At 32.3% G+C, this 12,093-nt stretch overlaps 1 protein-coding gene across 1 annotated transcript; it reads right to left on the bottom strand.

The window, feature by feature from the left end:
* Window positions 1-2,709: 2,709 nt before the first annotated feature.
* Window positions 2,710-4,417, bottom strand: LOC145572719 (uncharacterized). Its single transcript, XM_081631692.1, has 3 exons — window positions 4,260-4,417; window positions 3,968-4,097; window positions 2,710-3,565 (listed from the first exon to the last, which is right to left on the bottom strand). Exons 1-3 carry the CDS (start codon window positions 4,390-4,392, stop codon window positions 2,710-2,712), a joined length of 1,119 nt encoding a protein of 372 aa, XP_081487818.1. The 5' UTR covers window positions 4,393-4,417.
* Window positions 4,418-12,093: the final 7,676 nt, after the last annotated feature.

Here is a 12,093-nt window from a genome sequence, read left to right as displayed (position 1 = left end):
TCATCATTCCTGCATTGCGACGTAATGAGGAGGACATCATGCTAGTGAGAAAAACTCCGTATATAAAAAGACCAAAAGAAGATAATAAGTGAATTTTGAATTAATTCCTCAATTTTGCAACAATTGGAAGCCTGAGTTTAACGAATAGTTCAACAGCGTGCTGAATTACTGATGATAATAAGTGAATTTTGAATTAATATCAACTAAACACTACCTATGTCCCCCAAAATATTAAATAAATGTCTTACTTTATTGATTTTGAATAATTCTATTGATATATTTCATACCACGTAACTGTTCCCTTTTAGTTTTTCATAAAGAATAATTATTAGTTTGATTAAAAGTCAATTGCTCCCAAAAGGAAGAATTAGATGTTCTGGATTAGCACTAATGATAAAGGTTCTGATATGATACTATTATCATAATTAACCAGCTTTTATTAAATAATAAGTTTAGATGATCAACATTCATACACGTACTTGTATGTAATCCAACCCCGTCAAGAAAGAAGGCAATCTTTTATAGAATAGTGGGAGGCATCACAATTATATTTTTTTTCAAAAGTGATAATTTCGTCATGATTTTTCAGGTTTATTTACAGATCAAGCAATTAATTTCATTGAACAATCATAATTCTATAGGTAATATATAAAGTATAATGTCTACGATTACTATATACTTAATATATAGTTTCCGATACATTAACTACTACAGTACTACGTACTTTTGTCGAATGGGACCAATGTGTTAAGACAACTAATTAGTGTCTTTCTTTTCCCTGGCACTTACTTCTGGTCCATGTAAACCTCATATTACATCAACCTAAGATCGAGTGCTCTCCTATTTTGTTTAACAAGTAGAAGTTCTTACGAGTAGTACGTGTGTAACTTCGTTCATTGGAGTCCCTAGATAATTCACATGTGATTATAGCTAGGTTAAATTATGGCCCAACTATAAGTTAAGTTTTAATGTATGGAACACCGTAATAGCTATCATTTACTATTACCTCTAATATGCCTCAAGTTAGTATTCTTGGAATCCATTTATAGTCGAGGAATAAATTTAACATTATAATATTGAAAATTGTGGAATAATAGCTTGGCTGCCTATGTACGTACGATGAGCTAGAGCAAGTATTTCATTGGTTCAAAGTATAATTGTCTTTCGTTGTACTCAGTACTTAATCTAGCTAGTTCAATTCCCTTTAACCCGAATTTTTTTTTTTGCATGACAACGTACCCTTCTTTCTCTAATGATAAGATCAAAATTATTGCCAAATATTACTACACCTATGATTAGGGATGTCAGTGGGGCGGTTAAGTAGGAGACCCGCCCTATTTCCGCCCCAGTGGGGCGAAGATGGGTCACGGTTTGGCGGGTGGTGGGGCGGGAATGGGGATAAAAACCATACCCGCCATGGATGACGGGGCGGGGGTGGATTTTAAGTTGTACTCGTCCCACCCCACTTCGTACCTGCCTCATCCCCACATCTATATATATTAAAAAACAAAGTTATATACTTTTATACTATTTTATAAGATAATTATAATACTTTTTACTACACTTATATTATAAATAAAAACGTGTGTAATATTAAGAATTTTTTTTTAATTGTAATCCGTATTAATTATGTAGTTGTGTATTTGTGAGGCGGAGATTAGGTGGGGATTAGGCGGGGATTAGGCGGGTCTTTGGTGGGGATTAGGTGGAGGTGGATATCCAGGTGGCGGTGGGGCGGGGATGGGAATTAATTTTGGACCCGCTGTGAGGATGGGGATGGGGATGAAAATGTTAGGTGGGGATGGGGATGGGAAAACCAACATCCGCCCCGCCCTGCCCCGCCCCATTGACATCCCTACCTATGATGAACTGTGCTACAATTCAAGTATATAACTCCATGTTTTTTCTGTTCATCATTGTACGTAGATCGACACACATCCTTATAACACTTCATATGTTCTAAAATTCCTTGTCACTTACGTAGTATTACAAAGTAGTACGTACCATACGATATTTGTATAAAGATTATTCACTTAGAATATTGTTTGGTTATCAAATTACCATCAAATGCATATAAAGATTACATACAAACATACCTATCTATGTATATGATACATCACCTTCACTTATTTAATTTGATCTATACACTGCAAAAAAAATAAAAAATGAAAGAATAATTTACAGCTGTCTAAGGTAATATTTTGGCTCAATGATCATAGAGTTGACTTATGAGAATCAAATATTATCTGTGAACAATTTTGTACTGTTGAGATTTTCTGGGGTACTGTAGGGTAAACAGCAGGTAAAGTAATTAATAGAACAAGTACTTGATACACTAAGAGACATTTAAGTACCTAAAATAGAAATCTAATTTTGACAGAGAAATAACCGATTCATATTATTTAATTATACATATTAACATATTTATATTCTTATATAGTATTCATGCATGTAGGTCCAAATTTCATTTTAATGGTAAACATGTGAATGCATATCCTATATTTCTTCCTTAAGACCCTGAACTAGAAATATTTAGGTTTCCTTCTGATGGAAAATTAATTGGAAAAAAACCAGCAAATATTGATTAATACTCATTATTGTATATATGAAGCTTATTTAAAAATGTTCATAATTATTATATATAGTCCAAATTTACATATATAAAGGTACTAAGAAATAAATGTTATAAAAGCCTAAGTTTTACCATAATCAGGCATTCCAACAGCTAGGAGTGCTAGGGTTCAGAACAACTTGGCTGCCACCACATGGTAAGGCTGTTGTTGCTGCTAGCGGCGATGATGATGGTGGCGGTCGTGGTGGCGATGATGAGGATGATGATGAGGATGGTATCATGACATGATCAACCATACGGGCATAATTATTATAGTACTCAAATTGTGGCTTAGAAATAACATCTATAAGGGAGTTATAATTGTTATGATGATGAGATGGTGATGAGGATGACATGGTTTCTAATTTTGGCATGGTTGGGAATTCTCCGGCCATCATCATCGCCGCCGTTGTTGTTAGCTTCATCTTCGTGATTGCCTCATCATCATCATAAGGTGGTGGTGCATAAATTGATGATTGTGGACATGAGTAATCTGGCTCTTGGGTAACAATTTGGTGTTGATTTTGATTAATACCAACTTCATTAATCAAGTGTTGAAAGCTTAATGATGATGATAATGTAGGATTGTCATAAGAAATAATGGGTGGAACTGAATTATGAGGGGTAGCTTGGGTAAGGATGAGATCATTATTTGGATAATCATATATATTAGAAAGCAAATTAGGGCTAAGAGAAGGATAAAAGGTGGTAAATCCTCCTCCAATATCATGATTATTATTATCATGAGCTAATAAGCTATTTGAGGAATTGGTGGTAGGAAGATAATTAACATAAAGATCATCAGTGATGGTATTAGGGATGGAGCCCATGGAGGTCGTAGCGGCCACGGTGGTAGCAACTTGAGAGAAAAGTTTTTTCTTAATGCTTGAATTCCAAAAATTCTTCACTTCATTGTCTGTTCTTCCTGGTAAATACTTAGCTATTTGAGACCATCTACACTCAAAAAAAAAAAAAAAAAATCATAAAGAAGAAATGATAGGTGTAATTACTTCGTATTCATATATAATATGATCATTAATACTATATGTTAATAATCAAACATCATGCTTAAAGATGACAAGATGTATGTATTTATACCTCTCGAGTACCAAACTTAGTTTTAGTATTATATTTACTAATTCATATTACACCATCAAGACAACTATAGATTTCTAACATTGTTCAAATAAATTACACTGTTTTGTAAAATTATGGAAGCAATTCAAATTACACTATCAAGACCACTATATATATATATACTATAGAAATGTGAACAGATAAAATATGTTACTTGTTTTCAACGGTCAATCCAAAAAAGGGGGGAAAAGAAGAAAGAAAAGGGGGAGAAAGAAGAACCTGTTGCCTAGAATTCTGTGGAGGTCAATGATGAGAGCAGCTTCTTGTGGAGAAAAACTCCCACGTTTCAAGTCAGGTCTCAAGTAATTTATCCATCTTAATCTGCAACTTTTTCCACATCTTTGTAAACCTAAAAAATGTATAACAAAAATTTGTTTATGAAAGACGACGCAAAACTAAATCAGTATAGATCATATATACATATATATAGAGAGAGGATACGGGTTTTGGGGCTAGTATTCCAAAAGGCGCGAAATTAAAAATGAAAGAAAGAGGGAGAAGAACCACTAACCAGCAAGTCTAGGGACAGAGCTCCAGCAGCCATGACCATAGGTGGTAAGGTAGTTGATGAGCTTCTCATCTTCTTCAGGAGACCATAACCCTCTTTTCACCTTTTGCTTATTGCAGCATGTGTGATGCCCCATTAATTAATTCCTAATTATCCCTTAATTAGCTAGCTTAGCTTCTTCTCAAATTAATTAGGATCACTTTTCTTGTGCTAGCTCTATTACTATATTAGTACTTTCTTATTTATTACATACTTACATAGAATGTGTTTTGAAAGAAGAAATAAGGAAACAAAGTTGTATTTTTATTTTTTTTTCAATGGAAGGCTTGGTTTAGAGAGAGAAGGAATGGACGTTTTTTTGTGTTGAAATTTAGATATATAAAAGCTTTTTTTGGGGGGGAGGAAGTGGACTAGAGGAGAGGGGAAGAAGTGCGTGGATTTTAAGGGTAAGGGACTAAGGGATGGAGAAGTAGGTGTTACAATTATGATTTACGTTTTTTGTTTTTATTCACATGATATTCACCCTAAACATTATGGAATTCATACCAAGTATACAAATAGTAGAGTTTTTGGAACTTTTTTTTTTTTTTTTCTTTTTCTGAGACACAAGAGTTATTGGAACTTTATAGAATTTATTTTAACTAGTTTAACTATGACTATGGTGATCGACCTTGTATCTTTCTTGAAACTATTTTTGGAGGTGAAAATGAGTAAATTAAAGCTTGATCTCTTTATCAAATAACACTTCCTAGATAAAAAAAATATATAGAATATTTTATATTAATGGAACTTATTAGGGTCTATTGATTTCATAGGATTTCTGTGTTTAATTGTTTCAAATGAAGTCATTTAAATGTTCTTGGCTTGTACGTAGTAGACTAGTAGTTTATTACTTCGTATACATATTATCAACCATAAGAGGTCAAAACTAATGATCAGGAAAGAAAAAAAAATAGGAGGTTTGGGGGTGGGAAACTAGTTAATTGATCAGTAATTAAAGTTGGGTAAGAGCCAAACTACAACCGATTGTATCAACGGGCCTTATGCTCAAATGAGTCTTGTCTAAAATGAGTCAAGAAACAGTCATGTCATGTCAAACTCGTACATACTAATCTTTCAAATGACGCTCGTGCACTATGACTTTGTTAGATTTTTTGTATATTGATTACATCGAGCAATTAGGATAATAGGATGTACAAGAGAAAAAAATGCCAATCCCAAATTAAAGGACAATAATAGTACATTAGTACTAAACCTCTGTATAAAGAGGAGGGAATATTAAATATTTGGTCATAATTAGAAAAATATATAGAGATGAATAAACCCTATTTACGCATGTCACACATACAGTGAAAGGAAGGGCCCATGTGGCTTTAGGAAGGGGCACAGTCCGCTAAAAGGAATTGCTAGAAATTGAGTTTAATCTTTAACCTATGGGTTCCTTATTATAATTTGTCTTTATTTGGAGTACTTAATTCTATAGTTGATCAGTTTCATATATCAGAAACTCTAAAAGTTTAATTTGATCATTTAATTTATGGACTGTCTTTTTACAATTAAGTAAAGGAGAAAGGTGTGGATGTGAAAAGACTGAAGATTTCTAGCTTTGAGAAAATCCGGCCATGTCAAATTGTAGCAAATTAAATCAGACCGTAAACACCCTACTCATTCATTGTGAAGCTAAGGATGATCTATGAGAACGAGAGTTGTAATTTCCTTTTGTGATTGATGACAGCTTGATAGATAATAGTGCAGCTGGGCTCAAATTTGGGCATATGGAATTATGAATGCCATAATAGGCTAATAGCTAATTTAACATTCGTTAACAATGAAAATTGACAACTAAAAGCCAAAAAATTAAGGATAAAGCTGTACGGGAAGATACCAATAACTGGTACAGTGCCGATATCTATTGGTTCACAGACTAAACGGGTATGGGTCATATCGGTGAGATCCCATAACGGTATAGATATCGGCCTCTTGAATATTATTAGCACGTGGCGTTGATTAATCAACACTTGGCATAAAATGGTTTGCATGACATGCAATCACCTGGTAGTTGAAGTCATTATAAATAGGTGAGTTTATCCTAATTAAAAGGTAGTCATTTATTACGCTCTCTCTCTCTCTCTCTCTCTCTCTCTCTCTTTTTCTCTCTCTTCATATCATCTCTTCTTTCTCTTAAACACTTTCTAACTTTATCATCGGAGTGGTTATCCCTGGATTCACCCCGAGGTTAGCTAATCCTCATTTCCTATGTAGGTGCTTAGTTGGACGATAGGGTATTCACGGATCTCGGATACGGGCTGTCGGATTCCAACTGGAACAAAAGCTAAGCCATTAGTCATATAGGTGCAGATAAGAGTAGGAATGGTAGTTGTAAATTTGTAATTGTGAATTTTCATTGTCACTCTCATTTTCCTTTCTTGAAACATTATGATTATCTTACTAATCATTATTATTACTATGAAAAAAAGTGCAATTTACGCCATAATTGATCTCTTCTGCGCCACCAAAATTTGATTTGCACGCAACAACATATTTTTCCATGCAAAAATCGTGCAGCCCAAACTGTAGGAATCTTGTACTTACTCCCAATGTTTGCGTTGACTCTTGTTTTTATGTTCAACAGTCAATATATGATTTTTATTAGGATTTTTTGTGAAAAACTATCTAATAAAGCCCAAATTTTGTGAAAAACTACCAAATAAAAAAAATATTGTAAACAAATACCTAATAAAAGGTAAAATATTGTAAGAAACTACCAGTACCTAACAAAATGTCAATTGTTGTAAAATACTACTTCCGCCGGAAATCTACCATTGACCCACCTCAAAACACCCCCAAAACCACCCTTTTCACCCTAAAACCAACACAATCTACTTGAAATTGCCTTCACCAAGCCAAAACCACCCTCCAATTCCAAAACCACCACCTCTAACCCCAAAAATCAAAATCCCGAATCACGAAATTAAACCACCCTGACCAACTCGGAATATCTTCTAACCACCCCAAAAATAACCTTACCACCTTGAAAAGCAACCTCTGTGGTGGTTTCGGGGGTGTTTTGAGGTAGGTTAACGCCTTAAAATTAGATTAACATTGGAAATTCGGCCAAAGGTAGTAATTTACAACATTTTACCTTTTATAAGGTAGTTTCTTATAACATTTTTTTTATTAGGTAGTTTCTCACAAATTTTAGGTTGTATTAGGTAGTTTCTGACAAAAAAACTCTTTTTATTACTCTCTGTCTCATTTTTGCTCCATTTACACAAAATGATCTTACAAAAGTGGGTCAAACGGAGTAAGTAAAATGAGATTCAAGGAGTAACAAATTTCAATTTCAATAGATGTAGTTTTTATGTGTTGTCATGTCGTACTAGTTAACTCCTTAAACAATTTTATATACAAATTAGTCAAAACTAAGCTAATTAACATGCATCCAAGTAAGTCTATTGTGCTCGTTCTAAATTTATAGGCCAAATTTTAAAAATAATTTTCATACATAGCTCATAACCCACAACGAACCATGTCATATCGAATTTGTTGCGGGATTGTACCAAATCAGGTCATTTTCGTGCCATGTTAGACCAATGTTCGTACCTCCCAATCGTGCCACGACCATCTCAAAGCATAAGTAAAGAGGTGCAAAGAATTCATCATCTTTTGTACTGTGTGATTGATGGAAAAAATTCAAAGTTTCTCATGTAAAGTGAGAAACCTTTGGCGTGTAACACTTTTATTTTTATTTGACCTTTGTCGTGTATTATTTATTATTCTACTATTAAAACATAAAGTATTAGGGTATCTTTTACTTTTGGAAAATAAACATTATTAGTAACCTATAGTAGTAGTTATAAAATAATTAATTATAATAATATGATAACAATTTTTTTTTTTTTTTTTTTTTTTTTTTTTTTTTTTTTTTTTTTTTTTTTTTTTTTTTTTTTTTGAAATTATGATTAGCCATGATTTAAACACTAGCTAGTAATATCAATAATATGCCTGGCTAGCTCAATATTAAAGCAGTGTCAACCAATAACAACAACGAATAACAGTAATAATCATGCAATAAAAAGTTGTAAATAATTCTTAGCATTATTACAATTATAATTACTTTATAATTTGACCAAATAACCTTTGCATTCATATAATATTTGAGATAATGCGTTAATAATAAAAGGTTTTTTTTTTTTTTTTTGTTAAAATGATCAATATGACATTATGATCAACAAAAAATAAGCTCAATATGATATTATGATCAACAAAAAATAAGCTGACTAGATCAAAGCATACTAAAACGAAGTACTCCATATATGTTATACAAAGTGGGGCCCATAAATATTCTGGATCAAGGAGTTAGTTTATATAGCAAGAACTTTTTGCTGATTATAAGCTTATATTGGAAGGAAAAATAATGGACCTAATGAGATTTCTTAGAATAAATGTAAGCACATGCAACAATTAATGTGTGCAGGACTCTTTGCTTCATTTTGTTGTGTCACTATGGGACACTGATTTTAACACTCTTGTTTCTTTTCCCACTTTTATATATCAAGCTTGAGTTTAGCTTGTTTCACTCTTGTTAATACTGGCTATTAGACTGTGAAGGCTAGCTTCTTATTCACATTGAATTAATAAAATGCCTTCATCTAGATATGTTCATCAAATATATTATTTATATATGAAAATAATAATCAGATCATATACGAATATGTAAAAAAAATATCCTTTTGTATAGAAGTCATTATTATATTTATTTTTATTATTCAATCTTACTAAGAGTTAAAGATTACAACAATCACAACCCGGCCCATTAACTACTCGTCCATGCATTCTAATGTGTTTTATGGATTAGAGAGTATAAATCTCTCTAGTCAATTAGAAATAAACCACAAAGGTTAATTTAAAATTGTTGTCTTCAATTTGTACTTCTTTATTTAATTAGTCACAATTTTCGTTAGCTGGTTGCCTGGTTGGATCGCCCTCGATGAAACATTCAAACAATGTTACTGTACAACTTTTCAAAAATATTAAGTCCAAGTAGTATAAAGTCCAATGCAATATCCAATTGGATAACTGCCAAAAAGAGGTTGTTTATAACTGATTGCAATATACATTTCTTTCATAATATTTTTACACCCAATCAACAAATTTCTCACTAGGTTCCAAAATGTCTTAAAAGTAAGATTGACGTTTTAACCAATTAATATTGAGTTATCCACACTGTTCAATGATCCTGGTAGAATTCAGTTACTAAAATCTCATGCTTAATTAGATTGGGACTGCTTCGATCATTTACAATTTAATTGACAAAAAAATTCTAAATTGATTGTTCTAAATTGACAAAAAAATTCTAAATTGATTGTTCTAAATTGACAAAAAGTATATTGTACAATTTTGATGGTTCTGATGTCAATTATCTGATTGGCTATAGCTAGCATTGTCATTGGAGAAGGAAATCATTTAGCAAGTAGGACTTATAGTTTATAATCAATTTAAGTACGTCTTGCTCTGCTATTTTAGCGGGGGTTGTAGCCCTTCGTAATGGAACACTTTGCTCTTTTGCAGTGTTAGAAGTTTAAAAATAGTGTATAATTTCTTTTGTTCACATTATAATTTGATTGATAGTTGCAATTATTAATTGATTACAAACTTTTGCAGTCCAAATATTGTGCTTTACACATTTGAAAAAAAAAAACCTCTAATGATGGGGCTTACTTTTTCTTTTCAAAGGGATAGATTTATTTATTTATTTATTTTTGACGGGTAAAAGAGATAGATTTAATAACTCTGCATTATTTGACTAATTTCCTAGTTATCAGACAATTAAATACCCCACCCAATTAAAGTATCTCCTTCAAAGGTCTTGCTTGCAAGTCACAAACAATGAAAGGTTTCTGGTTTAGGGGTTAGGGTTTTAGGGGTTTAGGGTTTTAGGAGTTTAGGGGTTCAGGGTTTTAGGGGTTCAGGGTTTAGGGTTTAGGGTTTAGGGTTTAGGGTTTAGGGTTTAGGGTTTAGGGTTTAGGGTTTAGGGTTTAGGGTTTAGGGTTTAGGGTTTAGGGTTTAGGGTTTAGGGTTTAGGGTTTAGTCCAAGTCATGTAAGGATTTTGGTGCCCTTTCCTTTTTGGAGAGGAAAAGTACAATGCCTGGTGGATTCAAAAGTTTCATAATATGTGTGCTATAGCTTTGATTACGTGTATCAAAAAACATGCTACAGAGATTTAGTAACTTCTCCCTAACACTCCTTGCCAATAAAAGCTAATTGAGATGACTAACATAAAAACAGAGAGATTTGTGGCTGATTGTAGCAGGCAATGTGTGTTATTAATATACTACTTGCTACTCTGCAGCAAGGCTACAAAAGGTGGGCGGAGAGTGATTGCTCGGAGAATAGCAAAGGGACGACACAGAGTCACAGCTTAGATTTTATGTGTTGATCAGTTGTATTTGCTCTCAAGCCTTGTAAGATTAAAGCACATAAGTGAATTCCTTAATTGGGTTTGCTGGATTAGCCTTCTTTTTGTTTGGATAGGATGCTGGTACTCTCAGGTAGTATTGTCACGATGCTTTATATTTTTAAAGTCAAACCGAGCTTTGCTGGTTTGTATAAACAGTTGATTTATTTAATTTTCTTTTAGAATTCAAGTGGAGAAAATAATAAGTTGAATTGTATGTTGTTCTCCGTACTTTCTAACGAGTATCAATACCAATGGGTGGTGACTGGTGAATACTGAATAGCAGGAATTTTACTGAAGCGTATAGCTGCTTGAGTACCTGATCCATAATTCGGGCATATATAGATGATTAAACATCAATTCCCTCTTAGAATTCAACCTCTATACTTAAGCTAATGACGGCCTAACTATACCTCCATTAAATGTTATGTACTAGGGTATTTTTTGAGAGATATAAAATATTTCAAAGTTGTACATAATATTTAATTTAACAGAGGTAGGGCCTGTTCTCATAGGTTTATTTTCATTTCATTTCAGTTCAATCAGTTCTATTCAGCTCTAATAAGTTCAGTTCAGTTTATGTCTAATGATATTGCTAATGATATAAAGCCAAATTTCATTCTTTTAAGCTCTTATTACAACAACGACAATAATAATAATAATAATAATAATAATAATAATAATAATAATAATAATAATAATATTGATACAATTCATTGTTCAAATGGTTATATTTTTTTGATACACATTTTCATAATCGGTTAGTTCTTCATCCTCTTCGAAAAGAAAATATTTTAATTATATAAATATTTTAATATGTATATTTGTATATACACATATGTATAATAATAAATAATCAAATATCACTAATCCGTAGTTAATAATCACTAATTAATAAGTTAAGTTAAGTTCAATTCAGCTCAGTTCAGTTCAGTTCAGCTCAATTCACTTCAGTCAATGAGAACAGACCCGTAGTATGATTTTTCCTACCATACGTAAGAACTAAGGAGTAGCATAGGCTTCATGACTTTATAAACAGTTTCATCAAAATTTAATTAAAAAACAAATCTCTATTAGCCTCTCTAAACACGTGATACATCTTAACTTTATTTAAATGTCAATTATTTGCCAAAAATCATTGATGCCAAAGACTTCTATGACATTCTTGGTAAGAAAGAAGGGTAACTTGTAGACTTCTGTTATTCTGCAACTATAGTAATCTAATCTTTTAAATTTTAAATCATATTCTAAATTCTAGTGGTGTACTTATTTTGCTTTGATATTCTCCCTCAGTTTCACTGGTTTATGATGATGATATACTAATGAACGTTAATTAACAAAAGGGAATTAATTTATAATATATATACTATTCAACAAAA

The sequence above is a fragment of the Chenopodium album genome, chromosome 12 (assembly GCF_948465745.1).
Source record: "Chenopodium album chromosome 12, dcCheAlbu1.1, whole genome shotgun sequence".
NCBI lineage: Eukaryota > Viridiplantae > Streptophyta > Magnoliopsida > Caryophyllales > Amaranthaceae > Chenopodium > Chenopodium album.
This window is presented reverse-complemented; position numbering and strand designations above follow the sequence as displayed.

Excerpts from the sequence above, each read along its gene's own strand:
- LOC145572719 (XM_081631692.1), bottom strand. The coding sequence starts at position 4,392 with ATGGGGCATCACACATGCTGCAATAAGCAAAAGGTGAAAAGAGGGTTA. Across the intron at positions 4,098-4,259 it reads CTCTGTCCCTAGACTTGCTG|GTTTACAAAGATGTGGAAAA; the intron begins GTTAGTGGTTCT and ends TACATTTTTTAG. Across the intron at positions 3,566-3,967 it reads CACAGAATTCTAGGCAACAG|ATGGTCTCAAATAGCTAAGT; the intron begins GTTCTTCTTTCT and ends TTTTGAGTGTAG.